This window comes from Mytilus californianus, unplaced genomic scaffold (assembly GCF_021869535.1).
Source record: "Mytilus californianus isolate M0D057914Y unplaced genomic scaffold, xbMytCali1.0.p SCAF_3, whole genome shotgun sequence".
Classification (NCBI taxonomy): domain Eukaryota; kingdom Metazoa; phylum Mollusca; class Bivalvia; order Mytilida; family Mytilidae; genus Mytilus; species Mytilus californianus.
The window spans coordinates 70,237,856-70,265,538 of NW_026262679.1; the positions used below are offsets into that span (position 1 = coordinate 70,237,856).

Genomic DNA, 27,683 nt, shown 5'->3' on the forward strand with positions numbered 1-27,683 from the left:
CCGGTTCCTCCTGAATTTATATTTATTTATTTATATTATTCATTCATTTATTTATTTATCTATTTATTTATTTATCAATTTATCTATTTGTATATTGTTTTAACCACTCATAATGGACAACAAAAAAAGGAAACTTCCCGAACATTTCGAGACCGAAGTAAATTACAGTTTTCTAAATGGTGTTAATGCCTACATTCTGAAGACAGGAATTGAGAATGCCAGAATGAAAATCTTCAAAACTAAGCTGACAAAATATGGAGGGTCTTTCTCAGATGAGCTGACAGAAGACACTACATATATAATTATGGAGGCAAATATTGAAATAACACGGCTACTTAGTATTCTACATGTTGAAACTATTCCTGATCATATTCATTTGATAAACACTAATTGGCTTAGTAGATGTTTTAGAGAAAAATCACTGGTTAACACAGACAATTTTATTATCAAAAGGAATTTGCCCCACTCCAAACCAGATGTGCAACATGGCAGCAAAACCTTCGAAATAAACCCTGAAGATGCTGTGTGCGAAAATAAAAAACCTCCAGTTTCAGGAACACTTAAAATGGCTCCTGTATGTAGATCAAGTAGGATTCATATTCATGAATCAAAACAAAGAAAGATAGAAAAAAGTGAGAGTGATAAAAGTAGTGAATACAAAACAAGCGATGAAGATGTAAAGCTAAATGCAAAAGTCTCAGTTCCATCAACTGAAGGCATGTTGAAGGTACATTTGTATTTAAAAAAGACAGGTTTATTGATTTTCACCTTTGACATGTATGATGTTTGAATCTAAATTATTTGTGGCCATTGTCATTTTGAATGCTTTGAAAACAGGTTGGTGACAATGAACAAGCCTTTAAATCCTAAAAACAATGCACATTTTTATGATTGTTTTCCTATCATGCCTATAGGGACTGAAGTGATAATTCCTACTGTACATACGTGAACATGTACAAATGTACTTGACTCAAGCTTTGATGCCATATATAACATATGATTCGTCCGACAGAAGTCAAAATCTCACCCATTTTCAAGCTCTCTTCCGTTCCTTCCATTAAAAATTGAAATCTGCTTTTCAGATATTTCAACCCCAAAATTTTTATTGTACAAAATGTACCAGTGCTGATACAGATTTTGTGTCTTTGATGAAGGAAATTATTGTAACCAGTAAGTTCTGAATGTTGGGACAATTAATTGGCTTCGCTAGACAGCTTACATATATATGTAGTTTGTCAAACATACAAATGTAGCTTTCATCCACATCCAGTCTGTGTTTTTGTTTGATGTTTTTCTGCTTTGTATCGATCTGATGAGTTAAGCCTTTTTCAACTGATATTTTTATAATGCTATAGCATTTTTTGTAGTTTCCGGACAATAACTTGTGTGTTAGTGTATGGATCTCTCTGAAATTGTACCACAAGGTTCCATATCACATAGGGAAGAATGGGATTGAGTTTGGGGGTAGTTGCCCCAAACGTTCAGGAATAAGGGGCAAAAAAGGGGCCAAAAACAAGCATTTTTCTAGTTTCCAGCCAATAACTTGTGTTTAAGTGTATGGATCTCTCTGAATTCATTTCAATACCTCAAAGGGAAAGCTTAAATTGAGTTTAGGGGTAATTGGGGTTCATTTTTTTTCCTTCAAAATTTTTTAAAATTTAAAATTTTTTTTTTTGCAATTTTTTTTGGGGGGAGGTTCATACTTTTTTCTTCAAGATTTTTTATAATTTCAAATTTTGTCAAAAAAAAAATTTTTTTGGGGTGGACAATTTTTTTAGGGGGAATTTTTTTTCACAATTTTTGGGGTTTTTTTCCCAAAAATTTTCCATTTTTACATAGATTATTTCTGATATATATATAAATGCAACAAATACTGATATGACAGGAAATACACACCAAACAGGGTGTGTAAATTATTTTCTCTAATTCTTCGTCAATTTATCACTTTCTGCACACCTTGTATAAAAAATATTTAATCAACGTGTGGTTTGTTTGATCTCAGTTCTTCATTGGTTAAAATCCGATTATGACGTCGAATTTTCTTGCTTTCCTCTGAATTTCCTATTGTGACGGCATGAAAAAAGGCGACCATGCCTGATGACGTCACATAGAAAGAACACATCTTCTTGCAGATCATTCAAAAAGAAGGAATAAGTTTGCCTGCATATTGTTTGAAAATCATTAGAGAAACAGATTCCACCACCAAATCTCGTGTAATACGATATTTATCCACTCTCGACAGTTAAATTTTAAATATTTAAAACGCTCGGCAAGCCTCGCGTTTTAAATTTGAAAATTTAACTGTCTCGAGTGGATAAATATCGTATCACACTCGATGCAGTGGTAGAATCTATATATATATAACAGATTACTGGTAACTAAGAATTGTGCAACAGCACAGTATTGCACAATAGCAAGAAATCTTCAATTGAAAATAAATACAAATCTTTTAACCAATTTCAATGGGATTAATTTAAAGTCTTTAATTTTTGGGGGTTCTAAAAAACCTTGTATTACTAGTTTGGATATTGGGCCCCATTTTAAAAATGGGCTACATTGAGGTCCAAAGGGTCCAAAATTAAACTTTGTTTGATTTCATCAAAAACTGAATTATTGCGGCTCTATGATATGATGAATCTTATTGTGCATTTAGATTTTTTATTTTGGGCCCTGTTTTCAAATTAGTTCATATTAAGGTTTGAAGTGTCTATAATTAAACTTTGTTTGATTTCAACTAAAATTAAATTTTTGGTGTTTTTTTATAGCTGAATCTAACCATGTTGTTAGCTTTTGGATATCAGACCATACTAGGTAAATTAAATGTCCCATTTCAAATTTTTAAGATCTTTGACCACATTTATTTTGTGTGAGAAACCTATATTATGTCAAGAATTTGATCACAATCCAAATTCAGACAGTATCAAACTTGAATATTGTGTCCAAACTTGCCCCAACTGTTCAGGGTTCGACCTCAGTGGTCGTATACGTATCAGGCTGAGCTCGGCGAAGCATTTTATGATATTTTATGATAAAGTTGAAATTCAATGGCCTGAAGTGAACCTTGTCCTTTTGAGATCTTTAAAGAAAATAGTTTTTTGGTATGTGTGTATTTGTACTTGGTCCATGTTGTTTCATCTTTTCCATACAAGAACATTTGTTTTTTAAAAAACTTTTTAAAATAATTTACATTGATGCTCCATTCCTAACTTTACAGTTGAAATGGACATCCTATAGAAGTATACATATTACTAGAGACATTTATAGTACTAGTATCAGGATTGGCAAAGTATTAATAGTACTTGAATGGGAAAACATAGATTATTATGTCTTGAATTCATCCTAACAGTGTAAAAATGAATGTGCCACAACCCTAGGTTTATCTGATGAGAAATGACATCATCCAATTAATGAAAGCTAGTTGGCCAACTAGTCAAGGGCATTGGGCATAGTGCAGACAATGTTTTCTTATTAATGTATGTCTCGATGGTTTAAGATTAAATCATTATAAATGTTTAAAATATAGTGATAACCCTGTAAAGTTGTGGCTTGGTAATCCAAAAGAGAAAATATATTGTACAGTTGTTACAAGTTTTAAATTAAAGAGGTTTTTGTACTTATTCATAGTAGATTTCAGCTTTTTTAGATTTTTTTCAGAAAGGTAACTGGGTTTGTGCACAGTCTTCTTTGAACCCAATACCTAATATCAACAGTCATATTACAGAAAAATTAGAGGTTTGTATAACTCCTACATGTCATACCATATATACAATGCATCATACATTTTTGTAAATTTATATTAAGCAGATCTTCAAATATTATAAGGATAACACAGATCAATCTGATACTAATTGTAGTTACTGACGGCCAATTCATGTAGATTTAATTAAGTGTACTTCCAAAATTTATAAATAGTAAAATATATTTACAAAAGATTCACCTATTATAAAAATAAGAAGATGTGGTATAATTGTCTGTAAAATGGAAAAAAGTCACAAATCTGGTAAGGAAAAAAGTCACAAATCTGGTAAGGAAAAAAAGCAAATAATGGTAAATGTAGGGAAAAAAGGTCACAGAAAAAGTCACAAATCAAGAAGGAAACAATGTGAAATATTGTGTATATAGAGGAAAAAAAGTCACTCTAAAATTATTATGATGTCATAATTATTTGTGTCATTCATATACTTCATAATAAGATCATACAACTTCTCCTTATTTTTATACTCTTAGGTCACAAAAATTAACTGTTGAAGGCTGTACAGTGACCTAAAGTTGCTAATCTTCTACATCATTTGGTCTCTGGTAAAGAGTTGTCTTTATGATAGAGTCATATTTTTATACGCCCGTTTACGGGACGTATTATGGTATACCGTAAATTTAGATTTTACGTTTCCGAGTTATGGGGTTTTATTCATTAAAAAGGGGTGATTTTCCAGTTTTCTGACAATAACTCAAAAATGCTGTCACCAATTCTCATGAAACTTTGGTGAATTGTTTATATCTATTGATGTAAGCTCCCTTTTTATTTTCATAAATTTCTAATATGACATTGAGAATTAATTATACTTTATTTGTTTATAGTCTGACAACAGATTTACTAAGTATTGCACAACAGCAAGAAATCTTTAATTGAACATAAATTCAATTCATATAACCAATTACAAGTTCTTTGAATACATTTATTCAGACACCTATAATATGTCAAATATTTAATTACAATCCAAATTCAGACCTGAATCAAGCTTGAATATTGTGTCCATTTTTGCCCCAACTGTTCAGGGTTGGACCTCTGCGGGCGTATCTAGCTGCGCTCAGCGAAGCAGTTTATTAGCAATCATCATGATCATACCCCATCTTATTTTTTTATAAACATCACAATTATTGACCCTATTTCTATTTTTGTACCAATTACTTTAATATTTTTTTAAAAGTAATATATTCTGCTACAATATTTGCAGAAGAATAACAATGATTAACCCCACATATGATTTTGAAGAATAGTCTTTTGCCTATTATCTTAAAAACAATAATTATAATAATAAATAATGATAATAATAAAACTATAACTTTTAATCCTGGTGTCTGTGATGAGTATTATAAAACATAGATATAAACTTCAAACTTTAAAATGATCAGCAAGATAAGATCTTCAAATAGGTCAGCATACATGTAGATGAATTTGTCAGTTTTCTTCTATTAGGAGTTCTTGCCCTGAAAGGATGATTTTTACCCGTTTTTGTGTTTTTGGTGTATCCTTTAGAAGAAAGAAAGAAACTGTAAACAGAGCATTACAATTAAGTTCAACAAAAAGAGAAATTTTAGCTATGACTAATATTGGAGTCTACAATGTTGTTTATTGATGCAGTTGCACATAGATAGACCTAGGTAAGCAACACAGGCTCTTTAGAGGGTGTAGCCTTACCAAACGGTGCTAAAAAGTTGCACATAAGATGCTAACATGAGATCTAACAATAGCAACTAACATGATTGCACTTGAGGTTTTTAACATGCAAATTAGGTGAGGAGTTGTGAGCACAAAAATTGCACATATGAAACTAACTTAATTTGCATGTTAAAAACATCACTTGCAAATGCCCATGTGAACCTTTTGTTTCACATGTGCATTTTATCAGATTGCTCATATGAGCAGCTGCTCACATTTGATTTTGTTATTTAATTATCTCCAGATGATGATGATTTAATTGTGCTTGCATTTAAAAACAAAATTGCTGCTTAATCATGTTATTAGGATAAATTTCAAAATTTAAATGAAGATCGTGACTAGTTGAAAATAAAATAAATGATATTCTGAGTTATGATTTGTTTATTATTTTGTACTTTTGTTATTAAAAAAAAATGACTTAAAATGTTACATTACATTATGTAATTAGTGCAGTGACTTACTTTAGTACATAATGAATTTCTTTTATTGCACTATATTTTAGAAAGTTTAAAGCGGGATTTATCTCAATGGTACTTATTTGAAGAACAATTTTTGCCATAAAGGGCATAAAATTGTAATATATTTGAGAATCTGAAAAAAAAATGAAATAGAAATGATAACTTAGAAAGATTTAACCACAGCCACAATGGTAATTTTGTATTCCAGCAATGGCATAGTTTAAATAGCACAAATTATGGCTTAATAATTTTTATCTCCATTTCCTTCCTAATTGATGATGTTAATTTGAATTAACATACATGACTGGGCATGTCAGTTTGAAAAAGCTTATATGAGCATGTGCAATGACACATGTTAGTTTTGAATAAGGTTGAGAACTCAATATTGACTTTACTTTCATATGCTTGTTCATGTATGAAAGAGTTGAGATTTATACCATATTTGTATAACCTTAGAAATGAATGCCAGCTTAGTTGATTTGCAACATTGTTTACAAACATTTACAATTCAGGAAATGGTTAAAAAGTATGAAAGTACAAGTGACAAGTGGCGAGCTTTTGGATACCAGAAAGCAATCCAGGTTCTTAAGAAACATCCAAAGCAAATTACAACTTGGGAGGTATGCTGCTAATAGAATCATAATAAATGCTAGTTGAAGATAAGTCATTGAATTATAGTATACAACCATCTGTCTGTGTGGCATTTACATATCCTGCACCTTTTCTAAAAATGAACAAAAGGTGATGTGGGGTATTGAACAATAAGAGATAGGGATAGCTTGTTATTTCAATGTGGAGGTTGAAAAAGTTGTATCAAGTTACATTTTTGTTGAGTTAACAATACAACATTAATGTAGTGCAAGCCAGACATAGGGATCCTAGATTTCATTGTTCGAGTCTTCAACGTTAAGGACCAATCTGGTTATAGTTTTTTTTTAGACATCAATAACTGCTGTATATTCAGAAATTTTTGCGAGGTTTCTCTTGATGTGAATTTGACTTGGTGAGTATTACAATAATAAGGACTCGCATTCTAATATCTGATACATATATCAGTATGCAGATATCCCTGAAATCGCAGTAATCAGTCAGGGGACTTACTTAAATGAGTGTTTTTCTAAATCACTGATTCAAGTAACATTATGTCCATAAAGATTGGAAGTAAGGGTTGTCTTTCTTTAATAATCACCTATTTAAGTAGTACAAATTAATCACTAGACTAAGTGATTTAATTTTATTGTAGCTTTAGATATAGAATACTAATGATCCAGGGACTAATTATGTTGCTAAAATTATCAGAACCAACATCTGTGTTGATAGGATGACCAGGTCATGTCAGGTGATGACCTTGTACTAAATCTAGGATAATGACATAAAAATCACTTGTTTAAGTATCATACCTCAATTTTCTTCCAAAAAAATAACTTCTTTAAGTTTCATTATTTTAATACCCCCACTAATTTCAACACCCCCGAACAGTGAAATTTTTATCACGAACAGTAGAATTTTATTACATAATCTATAAGATGAAACCTTGAATTTTACAGGAAAAAATAATACTCCCACTGCTGGGAAAAATCTGTTAAGAAAGTATCAGTTCATTATGTAAAGCCATTTTTATACGACCGCAAAAATTGAAAATTTTTTGGTCGTATATTGGTATGACGTTGGCGTCGTCGTCGTCGTCGTCGTCGTTGTCGTCGTCGTCGTCGTCGTCGTCCGGCGTCGTCTGGCGTCGTCCGAAGACACATTGGTTTTCGCACTCTAACTTTAGTTTAAGTGAATGGATCTGCATGAAATTTTACCATAAGGTTCAATACCATGAAAGGAAGGTTGGGATTGATTTTGGGGGTTATGGTACCAACAGTTAAGGAATTAGGGGCCAAAAAGGGGCCAACAATAAGCATTTTTGTAACTTCCAGACAATAACTTGTGTGTAAGTGTATGGATCTCTCTGACATTGTACCACAAGGTTCCATATCACAAAGGGAAGGCTGTAATTGATTTTGGGGGTAATTGCCTCAAAATGTTAGGAATTAGGGGCCAAAAAAGGGGCAAAAAACAAGCATTTTTCTAGTTTCATGACAATAACTTGTGTGTAAGTGTTTGGATATTTCTGAAATTGTACTACAAGGTTCCATATCACAAAGGGAAAGCTGGAATTGAGTTTGGGGGTAATTGCCCGAAACGTTTAGGAATTGGGGGCCAAAAAGGGGCCAAAAATAAGCATTTTTCTAGTTTCCAGACAATAACTTGTGTTCAAGTGTATGGATCTCTCTGAAATTGTACTGCAAGGTACCATACCACAAAGGGAAGGCTGAGATTGAGTTTGGGGGTGATGAATCATAAGGGGGTTCAAAAAATTTTGGGGGGGGGGGATTTTTTTTTTTTTCTTTTTTTTTTCTTTTTTTCCTTTTTTTTTTTCTTTTAAAATTTTCCATTTTAAGTTGGTTATTTCTGATTTATATTTAAAAGCAAATAATAATGATATGGTAGGAGATACACACCAAACAGGATGTGTAAATTATTATATAATAAGTATTGTGCAATAGCAAGAAATTTTCAATTGCACAGTATTGCACAATAGCAAGAAATCTTCAATTGCACAGTATTGCGCAATAGCAAGAAATCTTCAATTGCACAGTATTGCGCAATAGCAAGAAATATCCAATAGCACAATATTGCGCAATAGCAAGAAATTGTCAATTGTACAGTATTGCGCAATAGCAAGAAATAATCAATTGCACAGTATTGTGCAAAAGAAGATACTTCGTATAAATTGCTTATTTCTTGATCAATTTCAATGGGGTTTTATTCTTGAATTCTTGGGGTTCTTTAATATGCTGAATCTAACCGTGTATTAAGTTTTTAGATTTTGGGCCCCGTTTTTAAATTGGTCCACATTGAGGTCCAAAGGGTCCAAAATTTTACTTTGTTTGATTTCATCAAAAATTGAATTATTGGGGTTCTTTGATATGCCGAATCTAACCGTGTATTTAGATTCTTAATTTTTGGTTCTGTTTTCAAATTGGTCTACATAAAGGTCCAAAGGGTCCAAAATTAAACTTAGTTTGATTTCAACAAAAATTGAATATATGGGGTTTTTTGATATGCTGAATCTAACCATGTATTTAGATTTTTGATTATGGGCCCAGTTTTCGAGTTGGTCCAAATCGGGGTCCAAAATTAAACTTTGTTTGATTTCAACAAAAATTGAATATATGGGGTTCTTTGATATGCTGAATCTAACCATGTATTTAGATTTTTGATTATGGGCCCAGTTTTCAAGTTGGTCCAAATCGGGGTCCAAAATTAAACTTTGTTTGATTTCAACAAAAATTGAATATATGGGGTTCTTTGATATGCTGAATCTAACCATGTATTTAGATTTTTGATTGTTGGGCCCCGTTATCAACTTTGTCCACATTGAGATCAAAAGGGTCCAAAATTAAACTTTGTTTGATTTCATCAAAAATTGAATATATGGGGTTCTTTGATATGCTGAATCTAACCATGTATTTAGATTTTTGATTATGGGCCCAGTTTTCGAGTTGGTCCAAATCGGGGTCCAAAATTAAACTTTGTTTGATTTCAACAAAAATTGAATATATGGGGTTCTTTGATATGCTGAATCTAACCATGTATTTAGATTTTTGATTATGGGCCCAGTTTTCAAGTTGGTCCAAATCGGGGTCCAAAATTAAACTTTGTTTGATTTCAACAAAAATTGAATATATGGGGTTCTTTGATATGCTGAATCTAACCATGTATTTAGATTTTTGATTGTTGGGCCCCGTTATCAACTTTGTCCACATTGAGATCAAAAGGGTCCAAAATTAGACTTTGTTTGATTTCATCAAAAATTGAATATATGGGGTTCTTTGATATGCTGAATCTAACCATGTATTTAGATTTTTGATTATGGGCCCAGTTTTCAAGTTGGTCCAAATCGGGGTCCAAAATTAAACTTTGTTTGATTTCAACAAAAATTGAATATATGGGGTTCTTTGATATGCTGAATCTAACCATGTATTTAGATTTTTGATTGTTGGGCCCCGTTATCAACTTTGTCCACATTGAGATCAAAAGGGTCCAAAATTAAACTTTGTTTGATTTCATCAAAAATTGAATATATGGGGTTCTTTGATATGCTGAATCTAACCATGTATTTAGATTTTTGATTATGGGCCCAGTTTTCGAGTTGGTCTAAATCGGGGTCCAAAATTAAACTTTGTTTGATTTCAACAAAAATTGAATATATGGGGTTCTTTGATATGCTGAATCTAACCATGTATTTAGATTTTTGATTATGGGCCCAGTTTTCAAGTTGGTCCAAATCGGGGTCCAAAATTAAACTTTGTTTGATTTCAACAAAAATGGAATATATGGGGTTCTCTAATATGCTGAATCTAACCGTGTATTAAGTTTTTGGATTTTGGGCCCCGTTTTTAAATTGGTCCACATTGAAGTCCAAAGGGTCCAAAATTTAACTTTGTTTGATTTCATCAAAAACTGAATTATTGGGGTTCTTTGATATGCCGAATCTAACTGTGTATTTAGATTCTTAATTTTTGGTTCCGTTTTCAAATTGGTCTACATAAAGGTCCAAAGGGTCCAAAATTAAACTTAGTTTGATTTTAACAAAAATTGAATTTTTAGGGTTCTTTGATATGCTGAATCTAAACATGTATTTAGATTTTTGATTATGGGCCCAGTTTTCAAGTTGGTCCAAATCGGGGTCCAAAATTAAACTTTGTTTGATTTCAACAAAAATTGAATATATGGGGTTCTTTGATATGCTGAATCTAACCATGTATTTAGATTTTTGATTTTTGGGCCCTGTTATCATTTTTGTCCACATTGAGATCAAAAGGGTCCAAAATTAAACTTTGTTTGATTTCATCAAAAATTGAATTCTTGGGGTTCTTTGATATGCTGAATCTAACCATGTATTTAGATTTTGGATATTGGACCATAATAGGTGAATGTCCAATTTAAAATTTTTAAGTTCTTAGACCACATTCATTCTGTGTCAGAAACCTATGCTGTGTCAAATATTTAATCACAATCCAAATTCAGAGCTGTATCAAGCTTGAATGTTGTGTCCATACTTGCCCCAACTGTTCAGGGTTCGACCTCTGCGGTCGTATCAAGCTGCGCCCTGCGGAGCATTTTATTATAGCATTTTTTCAACTAAAATAGAATTTGCAGCTAAATGATTGCATCAAAGGCATAAACCTTGCTGCTTAAAAGAAGCAAAAAGTTCATTTTTTTCAATTTTACTAATGAAAAGATATTATCTAAACCTATGTGTTTAAAATTTTGGTAAAACTACAAAATCACAATTTGTGACAAAACTTCAAATTTGATACTTAAATAAGTGATTTAAAAATCACTTATTTCAATAAGTCCCCTGACTGGTAATTAATCTCACATTTTTCTCAATTCTCCAAAAATCTCATTTATAAATGCATGCAATAATATCTGAATTTACAGTATGTATAAAGGATATATTTTTTGGTAAAAAAATAAAGAATATATTTGTTTGTAAAAGATAAATAATAAAACAGATAGATCCACTAACCAAGGTTAATTTTGTTAGAAGTTATCTTCTCTTGAGCAGTTTAGAGGTACATTTTTCAGGTGAGCAATTGACCATTGGACCTTTTGAAGTTATCTTGGCATGCAAAAAGTACAGGAAGGGACAATACCATGTGTCAACATTTATACCTATAATGAGGTTCTGGATGGGGTTTACAGAATAGACAATAATGGACAAAAGATACATAATAAGGGATAAAAAAAATACAGGTTAGATAAAAATAGACAAAAAAAAAAATACAGAATGCAAAATCATTGGGACCTAAATTATAAAGAAAAGAGAATTATGTGGAAATAAATTAAAGAATAGAGAAAAATGCCCTACAAAATTAAAGAATTCAGAAATGAAAAACCCCATCCAGACCTTCTATAAAGAATGTCTTATTTGTTTCATTATAGGAAGCAAAGGCTTTACCAGCCATTGGAGCAAAGCTGGCTGATAAAATTTGGGAAGTTATAGAAAGTGGTGGATTACGGAAGTTAGATGAATTTAAATCCAACGAGGAGATAAAAACTTTGGAACTTTTTACCAATGTTTGGGGTGCTGGGGCTGTAACAAGTCGACAGTGGTATCAGCAGGTGTTGTATTATACCATGTTTATCAAGTTGGTATAGACTAGATATTAGTTAGATGTACTAAAAAATAAACAATACTAGTATATAATGGAACAACACTTTATTGCTGTTTTTCATCTTAACTGTTGTTTCAAAAAAAGTGTTGTTTTAAGGTTTTCATTGATTAACATTACAGATACACCTTATAGCAAGACCATGACATCTCCTAGAGTAGATTAAGAGGCACCCTGTAATAGTCGATATTTTGATATTATATAATTTACGTATGTCTTTGAAGTACTTAATGAATTGTTATACAATTGACTCCCAAGTCAAAGAGGACAGCAGTTCTTATGCAGTTAATTAGCATTCACAGTTCTTACTTGCCAGCTGTTCTTTAGCAGTTCATTAGCATTCACAGTTGCCAAATTCAAGTCAATGGTTATTTTGCATATAGGCATTCCAATAGCATTCCGTAGCAGTTTATTTAGCTGTTACAGTTATTTTGCAGTTATTTTTGACGAAAAATTTAAATGAGATGCCCCAAAACTGCTATCTTCTCTGAATATTCATGAGAACTGCTATAATAATAGCTATCAATAATGAATATTCATACAAGTTGCTAAGTTGTACATCCTAATATGGTTTTAAAAACTGCTAATAACTGCTATGGAATGCTATCGTGTCTGTCAAAAGTATGAATACAAAGGTACATGAATATACAGGGTACAAGTTATGAATGCAGAAATATTTTACTGTAAGTCTTGTTGAAATTTCAAAAAGTTGTACTAACTTAAATTTGTAATTGAGCAGACTAACTGCAATCAAATGACTTGATTTTAATCCAATAACGGACTTGTTAATGGGGTGTAAATATGTTTTGTGAGAACTGTACCTGGCCTTAGACCCCTTATTAATTATGTCAGTGGCAGAATAATGGGAACAGTAAAGAATGCACTTTAAATATCAGTGCTTATAAAAAGCAACTAATTCAATAAGAGTGGTTACTAGAGACTATTAATTACCTTGACTAAATGATTTTCAGATTAAAAGTTATTTCTTTTTAATTATTATTTAATTACCAAATGTACAACTAATTTCTCTCTCTCTAAATATATATATATATATATACATTGTTCGTCTAAATAACAGCCCAACAATGTTAGATCTGTAAATTTGCGGAAGCAAAGTTTTTGTTCTTCTCTGGCAGGGATTCGGACTCATGCTACTGAGATATCATGGACGTACTTATATATATACATTGTATATACATTTTATGTGGACCAAAAGACAACAGTTATCTCTCTTTCTCTTTTAAATTTAAAGAAATATTTTTCTTACTACAGGTTATATATTATGTTTCGATATTAACCATGTTAACTTCATTAAATGGATTGTTTGGTCAATATTAAACAATCAGCTATTTGCGGCCTAGGTTTTCTTAATATTCCCTCTCCCCTTTTTCAACTCTTGAATATGATTTGTTTTTGTTTTTTTTTACAAAATTATATTAAGATATTCATATTTCTATTTTCAAATAATATCTTGCACTGTAAGTATATGCTAGTATTTTATTACAATCCTGTAAAAATCAGATATTCTATGTGAATAAATAACTATCCCCTTTTTTTGGGCTGTTTGTATGATTTCTGTTTTCCCCTACAAAATTTTAATTATGTCCAGAAAATACACATGCATTAACTGTAAATTCAACTTACTGTACTGCAGGTTTGTGAAAGTATTCCATTAAGCCTATTATAGTAAATTAAACTTTATAATTGACATAAATACTGTTTTTCACCAGCAAGTATTTACCACAGCTTGGAGCCAAAATGCACATTTGAAAATGATCAAATAATCTTCAAATAAAGGTTTACTATCAAGCTGAAAACAAAACCAGATCCAAGCATTTTAAACAAAGATTAAAACAAAAACTGCTATCAAACTGCTATTGAACTGCTGTCATAACTGCTGTCCAATTAACAAATTGACAGCAGTTTTAAGGTATCCAAACTGCTACAGGTGAATGCTAAGAAATGGTGAAACAAGGCAGTTTTTCAGACTGCTATTAGATGGACTGCTAAAAATATGAAGAACTGGTAAATAACAGCTAAAAACAGCTTATAATAGCAGTTCAATTTGACTTAGGCTTATATGTCATAAGAATGCTACTTAAGATCTTATTGTATGTTCTTTTATGTAACTTTTGTTATTCCACTGATCATGACTTGAAAGAGGATTGTGATCTCACAACACTAGTTTAACACTGCCACATCACTGGAGTTAAGCGCCTAACAAACATTTCCTACTTTACAGTATTATGATTAAAACTAAATTTCAAACATTTTTGAAAATGATATTATATCAAGATTTGTATTGTTATTCTTAACAGGGATTTAGAACACTAGAAGATCTCAAAAAAAAAGCAAAGTTGACACATCAACAAGAAGTTGGTTTGAAGTACTATGATGATATTTTAGATAGAATGTCAAGAGAAGAGGCTGGCGAAATTGAGGAAACAGTATGTTTATATATATTTTTTATTCATTTCATCTTCCTGTGTAAGTGTTTTTTATTTAAGGGTCCGAATTTAGCCTTCTTGATTAAAAACATGTATTTTCGCAGGAACACCAAATTTAAAGAATTTAAGATTTTTATTTTCACAGTATTTAGTAAACATAATTATATACAGTCAAACTTATGTCAAACACAGTGGTGATGAAAACCCAGAGAAATCAAGGTACAGTCCACAGACATATCTTTTTGTCATCTACAATTTTTTGCAACATATTTCATATTAAAAAAAAATTTTCAAAGAAATTTGTTGAAGTTGTCTAGTTTAATTTTTTACTTTTAAATATTGTCTGACAAATATGATACCAAGAACTAAAATTTTTTTCCCGCCCTAAACAGAAGATTTCTTTTCACAGATTGCATACTTTAATGCATATATTCTCATATGTTTTGATCTTTAAAATTAGAATTTATTTCATTCCTGAAAAAATTTATGAAATACTCTCCTCTCAATATAGGTCACCATATATATTTAAGTAAGGTTGCAATCTAATACAAAGCATTTGAGTTAGCATCTAGAATTGAAAAAGACTGACAGACTGACTGGTGGAGGGTTCAATGACTTTATACCCTCCACTTCTTTGTTGTGAAGAGTATAATTATGAATAACCAAAATATTGCAGTGTTGAATTGATAACCTTTTAAAATAAGTTTATTCAAAGCATTGATAGTTTACTTGGATTGCATCTATATTTACTGGCTCCATTTAAGTGTCAGACCACCAATTCATCGGATCCAATTTAGAACATAAAAGTAGCCCTCCCTTGACAAAAAATAGTGCTTTTAACGTCATTGTTTACCTTAACTCACCAACAAATTTGCAGAAATGAAACTTTTGGTGAAAGGAAAATATATTTAGACCATTTTTAGGCAAAATTTACTTGACCATGTGTTTGCATTAAAAATTGAGGATTGATGCGCTCCATTGTATACTTATTTAAGATTCCCAGAAAACCAGGGGTTATTTTTGGTAGTAGTTGCCTTCCGAACGATCGTGTTTCACTTCAAGACTTTAAACATTGTTTGATATTTGGCATGTAGAAAGGTGATACATGTACAACTCAGGATGTACCTGGTTTCTATGAAGGTGAAATATTTAGAAAGCTACAAAAAAATGGTTTAATAGATGGGATTTTGAATTGGGATCTGGCACCTAAAGGACAAAACAGTCAAAATGATATCCTGTTATTATATAAAATATATCATTTTTTGTAGCAAAAAATTAATAGTAAGGAATGAAGGTTTTCTTCAGGTACAGCCTAACTTCCAACCAAATCTTTGTATCTATGAAAAGAATTAAGCAAAGATTTAAAGTTATTTGAGGTAATGTAATCCCTAACCCAAAAATTTATTAGTGATACATAGATTAGATTCTTTGAAATCTATAAGTTCACAACATACATAGACTTAGCCAAAGAATTTAGATATATAAACACTGTAGGAAAGGGCCAAAGGAAGTTTAAGGAACATAACCTTTTAAAAAAGGAAAATTATGAATAGGGAACGAAAAATTATCCCTTTTGTCCAAACTACCCACCACTGTATAAACTCTTGTCAATGGGACTGATATGGATCATATATCAAACAACATATAAAACATACTTTTGGATTGATATTTAAGGTGGTACCAAACACCTGGCTAAAATTAATTTGGCTCATTTAATTTTCATAAAATTTTGACAAAATATTTACTTTGACCTTTTGACAAAAATATAGAAATTTCAAAAAACTTGATTCACACTCTTTATCGGAAAAATTTCATTGGATATATAGCAGTTTGACAAACACTAATTTGATCATTGAGAAGCTTAATATTTCCTTAACAATAGAACGTGATTAAAATGTTCAGCTGATTTTGTGGTCGTATATTGGTATGACGTTGGCGTCGTCGTCGTCCGAAGACACATTGGTTTTTGCACTCTAACTTTAGTTTAAGTGAATGGATCTCTTTGAAATTTTACCATAAGGTTCTATACCACAAAAGGAAGGTGGATATTGATTTTGGGGGTTATGGTACCAACAGTTAAGGAATTAGGGGCCAAAAAGGGGCCAAAAATAAGCATTTTATAGTATTATTTTAGTAACTTCCAGACATAACTTGAGTGTTAGTGTTTGGATCTCTCTGACATTGTACCACAAGGTTCCATATCTCAAAGGGAATGCTGGGATTGATTTTGGGGGTAATTGTCTCCAAATTTTAGGAATAAGGGGCCAAAAAGGGGCAAAAAACAAGCATTTTTCTAGATTCATGACAATAACTTGTGTGTAAGTGTATGGATCTCTCTGACATTGTACCACAAGGTTCCATATCACAAAAGGAATGCTGGGATTGATTTTGGGGGTAATTGCCTCCAAATTTTAGGAATTAGGGGCAAAAAACAAGCATTTTCCTAGTTTCATGACAATAACTTGTGTTTAAGTGTATGGATCTTTATGAAATTGTACTACAAGGTGTCATATCACAAAGGGAAAGCTTGAATTGAGTTTGGGGGTAATTGTTAATTGATAAACGTTTAGGAATAAGGGGCCAAAAACAAGCATTTTTCTAGATTCATGACAATAACTTGTGTGTAAGTGTATGGATCTCTCTGACATTGTACCACAAGGTTCCATATCACAAAAGGAATGCTGGGATTGATTTTGGGGGTAATTGCCTCCAAATTTTAGGAATTAGGGGCAAAAAACAAGCATTTTCCTAGTTTCATGACAATAACTTGTGTTTAAGTGTATGGATCTTTATGAAATTGTACTACAAGGTGTCATATCACAAAGGGAAAGCTTGAATTGAGTTTGGGGGTAATTGTTAATTGATAAACGTTTAGGAATAAGGGTCCAAAAATAAGCATTTTTCTAGTTTCCAGACAATAACTTGTGTACAAATGTATGGATCTCTCTGGAATTGTACTGCAAGGTACCATACCACAAAGGGAAGGCTGGGATTGATTTTGGGGGTAATTGCCTCAAAATCTTAGGAATTAGGGGCCATAAGGGGGCAAAAAAACGAGCATTTTTCTAGTTTCATGACAATAACTTGTGAGTAAGTGTATGGATCTTTATGAAATTGTACTGCAAGGTTCCATATCACAAAGGGAAAGCTGGGTTTGAGGGTTATGGGGTAGTTGCCCTAAACGTTTAGGAATTTGGGGCCAAAAAGGGGCAAAAAAAAAAGCATTTTTCTAGTTTCCAGACAATAACTTGTGTTCAAGTGTATGGATCTCTCTGAAATTGTACTGCATGGTACCATATCACAAAGGGAAGGCTGGGATTGAGTTTAGGGGTGATGAATCATAAGGGGGTTCAAAAAATTGGGGGGGGGGATTTTTTTTTCGTTTTTTTGTTAAATTGGTTATTTCTGATTTATATATAAAAGCAAATAAAAATGATATGGTTTGAATAGGTAAATTAATTTTTTTTAAGTTCTTAGACCACATTCATTCTGTGTCAGAAACCTATGCTGTGTCAAATATTTAATTACAATCCAAATTCAGTGCTGTATCAAGCTTGAATGTTGTGTCCATACTTGCCCCAACTGTTCAGGGTTCGACCTCTGCGGTCGTATCAAGCTGCGCCCCAGCGGAGCATTTTATTACAGAGTTATCTCCCTGTAGTGTTATGTACCACCTTAAGGACCAAAGAAGTTATCAGCACATATCAAAATATACTAATCTATATTAGAATAAAAAAAAAACTGTTTTAATAATATTCAGGTCAGAAAGTCAGTAGAAACTATACACCCAGAACTCATTGCTCAAGCTTGTGGATCCTACAGACGTTGTAAACCTACTTGTGGAGATGTTGATGTATTGGTTACACATCCAGATGGAAAGTCACACAAAGGGATTTTTTACAATCTTATATTAAAGCTTAAGGAACAAGGTAAGCTTTTACAGGTTAATTTTGTGTATGATAAAATCATTTGGGGTCAGTCTATATACGACTTCTACTATAATGATACAATATGTATGGCAATAAATAGTTATATCAGTCCACAAAAATCATATAAAGGCTGTTCCAGAAAATACTATGTCCCCTCCAGGGAAGGCAATTTTTTAAAATTTTATGTGGGTGGTTGTATTTGAAATACCAAAATGCAAAGGGAGTGTTGTTCTTATTTATTTTTAGTCCCCTACCGACAAAGTCAAAGCGGACTTTAGGTTTGCACTCTGTCCTTATGTCTGTCTTTCTGTCTGTCTGTCCATCTGTCAGTCTGGCAAATCAGTTTTCCAGACTTTTTTTCTTCGTGCTTGAAGATATTGATTTGATATTTGGTTTATTGATTAATCATGACAAGTTACAGGTCAAGTTCAATTTTCACGATTTTAGCTTTTCTCTTTGTTCAGTTAAAGCCCTTTCCCTAGAATTAGATTTTTGATGAAATACTTATTAATTAGTAGATTTCTGTTCAAAGGGAAATAACTCATTTTTTAAAAGACAAAATGACATTTTGGATTTTTTTCCTTTTCTTTGGTAAATTGTTTGAAGAATTTAGTGTTAGGTTTGTTTGTCATTCTTGAAGATATTGATTTGATAATTAGTATATAGTTTTATCATGACAAGTTACAATATATCATAAGTTGTTAGACGACTACTATTAGGAGTTATTGCCCTTTGATGTCTGTCTGTCTGTCTGTCGACATTTTTATTATATTTAAGTCATAGGTTTATATCAGCAACATCTGGGACAAGATCGAACAATCAGTGCTACTACTATTTTTAATGGAGTTATGTCCCTTAGAATTATAAATTCCATAGAAAATTGTTTGTAAGCGCTCTCAGGTGTAAATTTCTTGCGAGTCATTTATGAAATTTATGTCAAATGAAATTGATGAGTAATGTTGCGGAAATTTCAAAAATCCCTGCTAAACAGCTATTTTTAAAATAATTATGCCCTTGTAAAAAATAACTATAAATATAGAAAATTGCATTGTTAGCAGTCTCTCACACCTGAATTTTTTTTAGGATTGTTGTGAAATTGTTATTTTAGATTTATATCAGCAATGTCTTATGTGATTTTGAGAATCAGTGCTGATCTATCATTTTTACAGGAGTTGTATCTATTTGATATGTAATTTATATTGAATTGTTAGCAATCTCACACTTACATATCTTATTGATTTCTTATAAAGTTTATATTAAAGATTTGTAGCAGTAAGGTCTTAGAAGGGGGCTATCAACCATTTTACAGGAGTCATTCTCCTGGGAAATAGAAATATATGGAAAACAAGATTGTTAAATGTTAGTAATCTCATGCGTACATTTCTTGCGAGATATTTATTAAAAAGTTGAACAAATTGTTTTTTTTAGTAATTGCCCTTGGGCAAATAAGATAAAAACGCAAATGGTTTTAATGCGTATGTTATACACACACAAACATACAAATGCATCAAATAAAACTTTAATTTAATCTATCATGTACAGGATTTATAACAGATGATTTAGTGTCGAGTGAAAGCGATGGTAATCAACAGAAATATTTAGGAGTTTGTCAGTTACCTGGCAAAAATAGATTAGTAAGTTTTGTTTGTTTGAAGAAGTACAAAAAATAATACAAACATTTCTAAAGATGGTCATTTAACTACATATAACAAAGAAAGTCATAAGAAAACCTTGTTGAGCTCAGAGGCGCTCACACTATACATTTAAAAACTGAATTATCTAAAGTGGAAAGCCGTAAACTATCAAACTATGATTATTGAGATCATGGATCTAGGTAAAAGCAAAAGCTGTTATTTTCAAAAAAAGACTATCATGACTGAAAGTGCTAATGGCCTGCAACAAACAGAAAATGGAATCGTTTGATCGCTTGTAATTTAATTTTCATGTTTTAAAATCTTCATCTCTTTTTTGTCTTATTTATATGATTTTAGCTCAACTGGCCCATAACTATTGCCATCATTAAGCGGCATCTGTCGTCATCTGAATCTTATCTAAAACCGCCTTACCCATTACTACCAAACTTGGGAAGAATGATTCATAATGTTTTTTTTTTAATGTTTTTCTATATTTTTCCAGTTTTGGCCCATTATCTTGTAAACTATAATAGATGGGTAGAAACTCTAAATCACGAAAATGATAAAAATAGGAAAGGTCTACAAAAAAGCATTATGACCTAAACAATTTGGTGACACCTTATAGTAGTTGTCCTTAAAAGATAAATTTTGACTAATTTTCCTGTTATTATAAAGATAAGATGTGGTGTGATTGCTAATGAGAAATCTCTTCACCAGAGACCAAATGACATAGAAGTTAACACTTATAGCTTACTGTACGGCCTTCAACAATGAGCAAATTCCATACCGCATAGTCAGCTATAAAAGGCCCTGAAATGACAAATGTAAAACAATTGAAACTAGAACGGCCTGATTTATGTATAAAACAATGAACGAAAAACATATATGATATACAGCAACAAACTACCACCACTGAATTACAGACTCATGACTTGGGACAGGCGCATACAAAATGTTGCAGGGTTAAACTAGTTTGCTGGTGCTATTTAATAAAGGTTTAAAGTAATTTGTGGTAACAAAATCCCTGACTTAATAGTTAATAGTAATACATAGATTACGATCATTTAAATCAAAAACGTCACTACAGACACAGGCATAGCTAATTGCATTATCTCATTAAATTTTGGACACACCATTGTATTCTAAAATAGCTGGTGGCACTTGTTGTTCTTAATATCTTGTTTACAATACAATGAAATCTTACCATTGAGATCATTCATGCATAGTTATTTAGTACACGGACAAAAGTATGTAGAAGGGAAATTTAAGCAATCTGATTGAATCAGCAGTTGTAGATATCTGCTAAGGTAAGAAACCATTGTTTAAACCAAGGAGGTTGTATGAGTCTCATACATCCTACTTATTTAAACCTAACAAAATAATTTTGTGGTAATTGAACTGATGCTTAATGAAATTGTAAAGAATGAATTACCATAAAAGTATAGAGAAGTATACCAAAGAAGATAACTTTGTGGCATGTGAAGTGTTTCTCCATAAACTTGTATGGAATCATTTAAGAAACAATTATAGTTAAATTTTAGTCCAGTGGTCATGTTTGCATTGAATTTGTTAGACTGCTAACTATGGAATGAGTGTAAATGCAGAATTGGTATGTAAGATCTCTGTCAAAATTACTGCTGTTTTTAAATTCTCGGATAAGATTTTGATGTAAAGTAAATAAAGGGTAGTATATAAAAGGATCATCTATCTTTATCTTCGACTAGTTTCAACATCAAGAAACATAGAAATGAAAAACATCTAACACCTTGAGGATATAATATGCAGTAATCAATTTGATTTTTTCTTGACAGCACCGCCGTTTAGATATTATTATTGTCCCATACGATGAGTATGCATGCGCTTTGGTGTACTTTACGGGTTCAGCTCATTTTAACAGATCTCTTCGGCACCTTGCAAAGAAATGTGGTATGTCACTGTCGAACCATGCATTACGAAAAGACGTTGTAAGAAAGGTATTTGTATTTAGTTGTCTAAATTTTGAGATCATAACATGTGAACATATTTATATTTTGATGAAATGTTCCCATATTTAAGAAATTAAAAGCATGTATCATTTGTCACCTATCAAGGCGACGGGTGCCATTAGTGAGCCAGGAGCTGCTAACGCTGCTGTAGCACCTTTTACTTCAACCAGGTTTTTCGTTTTCTGTGTAATATATAGATTATTCTATTTTTACGCATCACATCTCTTGTCTATGGTCTGACATGTACATATACTCTTTTAGTAATTATCTTTACTGTCCCCAGAATAGCTAATTTTCGTTTTAGATATCGAGCTGAAGTCTGAATTAGAGTTTGCGTTAATTTGTAAACTTTTGAGTTTAAATTGCAGTAAGGTTAAGCGACACTGAATTGGATTATCATTTGACTTCTTGTTTAAATTGGAGTTAGAGTTTGAGTTAATATTTGAGTCAAAATTCGGATTAACTTTCGAGTTTGGTATCATCTGTCCTTGACCTCATTTTCATTGTCCATTGGTCAATGTTAAGCTTCCATAGTTTGGTCCTCTTCTCAGATACTATAAGTAATAGGTCAACTATATTTGGTGTATGGGATGATTGAAAGGTGTACATGTCTGTCATGCAGGGTTCATCTGACCTTTACCTCATTTTCATGGTTCATGGATCAATTTTTAGTTTTCCTGGTAATGTCTGTTTCATAGATACTGTAAGCTGTATGTCAACTATATTTGGTGCATGGAATGAGTGTAAATTGTACAAGTCGGTCTGGCATGTATCATCTGACCCTAATCACTTGAGCATTTTCACGGTTCATGTTTTAGCGTTAATTACTATAAGCAATAAGTCAATTATATTTGGAGTATGGAATGAATGTAAGGTGTACGTGTCTGTCTTGCAGGGTTTATCTTACCTTGATGTCATTGTCAAGGATCTTTGATAATGTTAAGTTTATGTGATACTTGTTGTGAAACCTTTATGTTTATGACCATAAAATCAATCATGGTCAGTAAAGCAGGCGAAACATTTCAGCATGAGCACTCTTGTTAAAAAAATTTGATTGATTAATGTTTACTTTACACTGCATCAGCGCAAAAAGGCTACATATATGTATATTGAGGCGATAAAACAAAATTTAAAAAAAATATATGAAAATTAGATTGTGTTATAGCAGGATAAAAGTCGAGGGGTTTGGTCAGAAAGTCAAATGCCAGATGTTTGGAATTATGTATTAATACATAATGTTAACTCTAACTTTCATAGCATCTTCCTTAACATACATTTTTAATCGAATGATTGATACTGGTATTTATCCATCTGTTTTAAAAAATGCCAAGGTAGCTCCAATTTTCAAATCTGGTGAAAAAAACGTAGTTAGCAATTACAGACCAACATCTGTTTTGCCAACATTATCAAAATTAATAGAGAGACATGTATCTAAACATCTGTATAATTATTTGACAAAGTTTCAAATTTTACACCCTTCCCAGTCTGGTTTTAGACCTAACCATTCATGTCAAACTGCCCTCATTAATATCATTGATAAATGGCTACATGAAATGAAAAATGGAAATATCAATTTGGCAGTCCTTCTGGATTTTAAGAAAGCTTTTGATGTTATTGATCATGAATTTTTATGTAAAAAACTTCAAATTTATGGCTTCCATGAAGATACTGTTGATTTTTTTAAATCATATTTGAGTGAATGAACACAGCAAGTCCATATAAATAATCAGTTTTTTGATAAAAAAGTTTATAAATTTTGACAGAAATATGATTATATACTCAAACTTGAATTCCAATTTAATCAAACTCCAACTTTAAAACAGCAGCTTTGACTCTTAAGTCTAACGTGATGGTTTGCCGCACCTTTGTCTGTAGTATGAATGCCTATCCACCAGATTTCAAATGACGTGGATATAAGCAATTTTAGGTAACCATTCGGCCTTCAACAATGAGAAAAACCCATACCGTATATCTAAAAATAAGATAATGTGGTATGATTCCCAATGAGACAACTCTCCACCAGAGACCAAAAGACGTAGCAGTTAATCGCGTATATTTTGTAGTATAGTTGGCTATGAAAGGCATCAACAAAAAAAATGTGAAACAATCTCAAACGAGAAAACTAATGGCCTAATTTATAACAACACAATTTACAAAACAAACAATATGACATGAACCAACAACAACTACTGAATTACAGGCTTCTGACATGGAACAGGTACATTAAGAATGTGGCTGGGTTTGTGAGCATTGAACCTTCTTCCTTCTCTTTTCTGTAGAATGATTATGGAATAAAAACTTAGATGGCAATGTAATTAAAGGACATGAAAGCATCAAAGTTAAAATTACTTTCGAAATTATATAATACACAGATTGTTATGATAATGTTCCCTTTTTATTCCTAGGGAACACAAAAGATCTATGAAGGAACTGTAGTACCAACTCCTACCGAAGAATCTGTAATGACATGTCTTGGTGTACCATACAGACCTCCAAATGAAAGGGACCATTGAGAAAATATTTCCTAATTACTTATGATGATGTTAAACTGGTAGTAGTGATAAAGCTAAAATGGATAACTGACATTACACAATAACTAGTGTAAACTGTTACACCCACGATTGCACTTGCGCATTGGTCTACTTTTGTTTTCAAACTAAATTTAAGAAGAAACTCTCTGACGGATGTATAATTAGAGGAGGATATATTTTTTTAGATTTCTAGTTACCAATCACATTTGTGTGCACAATTACGAAATCCCTTATATTTGTTTGTCATAGACAAGACACATTATGGTATACCCTTGTCTGTTCGTCCGCCCACCCATTTAAATGTCGTACAAAAGCTGTAAAATGCTATGATCAAATTTCATGAAACTTGTATCGACAAATCCTTAGATTTATGATTATTCCGTTAGTCGTTCCAGAGTTATTCCGATTTTAAATGTCAGATTTGAGGCATGTTCATGGTGGGAGTAAGGTAGAAATGGACTACCTAAATAGTTCTTAACCGACACATCTGTCTTAAATAAAAAATTATAAAGTAGTATAACCATGATAGCAAGCACACATTTTATCACCTAATATAATAATACCAGTAAGTGTAAACTTTAAAAAAGGTTTGTATTTTCTTCAGTATTACATTATTGATCAAAACCACACAATCAATCAGTCACTGTTTTTAAAAAGATGAGAAATACACTTTTTCATTTCAAATTGTCCACATATGTAGGTAAAGGGACTTTTTCCGCCTCCTATAATTTTATTTCAAAGAGGCTAATAGTTTGTACACAACAAAACATACACATGATATCATCTCTACAATGCAGAATATATTACAATACAATATAGGTCTTTAACTGTTGAAAAATAAATCTTTTCAGACTTTCTTTTTTGATTTGTGGTCCTTTCAAAATCTTTGCAAATTCATTTTCTATAATTTATATAAAGCCTTCTTGTGTAAGGAACAAGATAAGTATGCTAGAACTGTGATAAGATGATTAAAGCTGTAAATTTACTGCTTGTTTTAATAAAGTTTATCGACAAGTCACAGGTATTTCTGTTGAAACAAATTTCGCCCGTTTAAAAACAAAGTTGCTCTTTTGTTGTTATGAATCACAGTTTATGGCAAAAGACAATAAAGATCCGTCTAAATTTCCATATATCAGAAAACTTTTATAACACTTTAGGTAACACAATACCAAATTGCATATTTTCAGATTTCTAAAATTTTTGGCACACTTGTACTTTTATTCTAGTTACATCGGAATATGAAATAAAAAAATAGGGGGTCTCCTTTCTTGTTTTCGTAATTTTAATGAGAAAATGTCAATTTTAGCGCCAAATTTATATAGATATTTAGGAAATATGCCTTTCTTGACTTATTTTTTTCAAGGTTTTTCAATGAATGGCTACGTTCTTCTATACGGAGAAGCACCAAAAACTAACATAATATTCAGGATTGTATACTGAATCCATGCATGTATGTAAAACCAAATGTCACCATTTTTTTAATTTTTTTAGATAAATTACTTTTAAGTTGACTGATACACTTAGAATTTGACAGAAATCAGGGACTAAACTTAACGCTCACCCAGTCGCCCAAGGCAACCAGATTTTCGGATGGGCGAGTATATTTTATCATCCTGATCACCCAGCTGGCGACTGTAAAATATTTTGAAGTGAATCCCATTTCTACCCTTTCCCCCGCGATATAAACAAAAACTGTTCCCAAAAGGAAACCTGCTTGTCAAATCAAAGCGGGATAATTAAAGAGAGAATTGACGAAAACCAGTAAGTTCATTTTAATAACCCAAACCCGGTCGGACAACTGTGTTTTCAATACGAAGTCACGATTTGACATACACCTCAATCTCTAAGCATGTGTTCTTAACCCTCTTTTAAATCTTGTATGATTATTTCATTATTGTTTAGTTTTCTTCTAAACTGTTCAATATGCATCGCGAAAGGGATGCATTCCAGTTGTCCAGGGAGTCATTACAAGCCCGTATTAGACATTAACTTGTCCACGAATCGCTTTATACAAATTCTTCAATGAAAAGAACGAAATGCAAAATCTCGTAAATAAATATTGTCAAAAGGTCAACAGGTCAACAGGAAGTAGAAATTGAAGGGAGACAATTTTGGTAGGCAATGTAATAGAATCAGTATTGTCAAATCTTATGATATATTTCTGGTGGCAATAATTCAAATATTATAAATTTATCACACAAAATCTTTACCAGACTCAAAAGCTACAAGTAGGATTACCTAATAAGGCTTAATTAGTATATGAAAAGTACATTTCAGTGTTATTTTATTTGTATAAAAATTGGTTGGGCTCCTCAAATTTCAACTGGGCCCCTGAAAAAAAATATTTTAGGGGCCCAGCTGGCCCCTGGAGGAAAACAGTTAAGTTTAGTCCCTGTTAGAAAACGTGTGAAGGAACTGAATACTAAATAACATTATTTTTACAAGGGAAAAAAGCAGTATATAATATGTTTAATGAACTACAGAATGATTATTATAACCATGACACATTATTGACTTTATTTGAAACTTATGTTGCAAGCATTTTGAACTATGGTTGTGAAATTTAGGGGTATCATAAGGTACCGGATATTGAAAGGGTTTGTATGTATTTTTTTAAACTTATACTGCAAGTAAAAAAGAGTAATGTTGATAACATGATATATTGTGAATAAGATGGGTTGTCTATGTGCATAGAAAGAGAATATAGAATGGTAAAATATTGGATAAAATTATTATGTACTGATAATTGCATATTGATATGATGAAAATTTATGTTTAGTAGCTGTAATAAAAAATAAAATAATAAACAGAACTGGTGCTGAAAAATAAAAGATATTTTTTAATAAATATGGCTTCAACTATGTTTGGTCAAACCCAAAGATAGATAATGTAGATTTTTTTCTGAGACAATTCAAAAAGAGACAAAGTTGACCTTAGATGGATTTGGCTATTTTTTAAGTTCCTTTTTGTTTACTAGTATATAGCTTCAACTGTTTCGGTTCTCAGACATCCTTTGGCTTTCAAATATT

At 31.8% G+C, this 27,683-nt stretch overlaps 1 protein-coding gene across 3 annotated transcripts; it reads left to right on the top strand.

Moving 5' to 3' along the window:
• Positions 1–27,501, top strand: LOC127734982 (DNA polymerase lambda-like). Of its 3 annotated transcripts, XM_052245036.1 has the most exons (9): positions 1–727; positions 3,655–3,732; positions 6,411–6,518; positions 11,899–12,078; positions 14,447–14,575; positions 18,336–18,504; positions 20,047–20,138; positions 21,950–22,111; positions 24,529–27,501. In XM_052245036.1, exons 1-9 carry the CDS (start codon positions 113–115, stop codon positions 24,634–24,636), a joined length of 1,641 nt encoding a protein of 546 aa, XP_052100996.1. In that variant the 5' UTR covers positions 1–112; the 3' UTR covers positions 24,637–27,501. The 3 variants fall into 3 exon arrangements, with proteins under 3 accessions (XP_052100996.1, XP_052100997.1, XP_052100998.1); XM_052245037.1 differs by lacking the exon at positions 3,655–3,732; XM_052245038.1 differs by lacking the exons at positions 1–727; positions 3,655–3,732 and adding an exon at positions 5,147–5,382.
• The last annotated feature ends 182 nt before the right edge of the window (positions 27,502–27,683 follow it).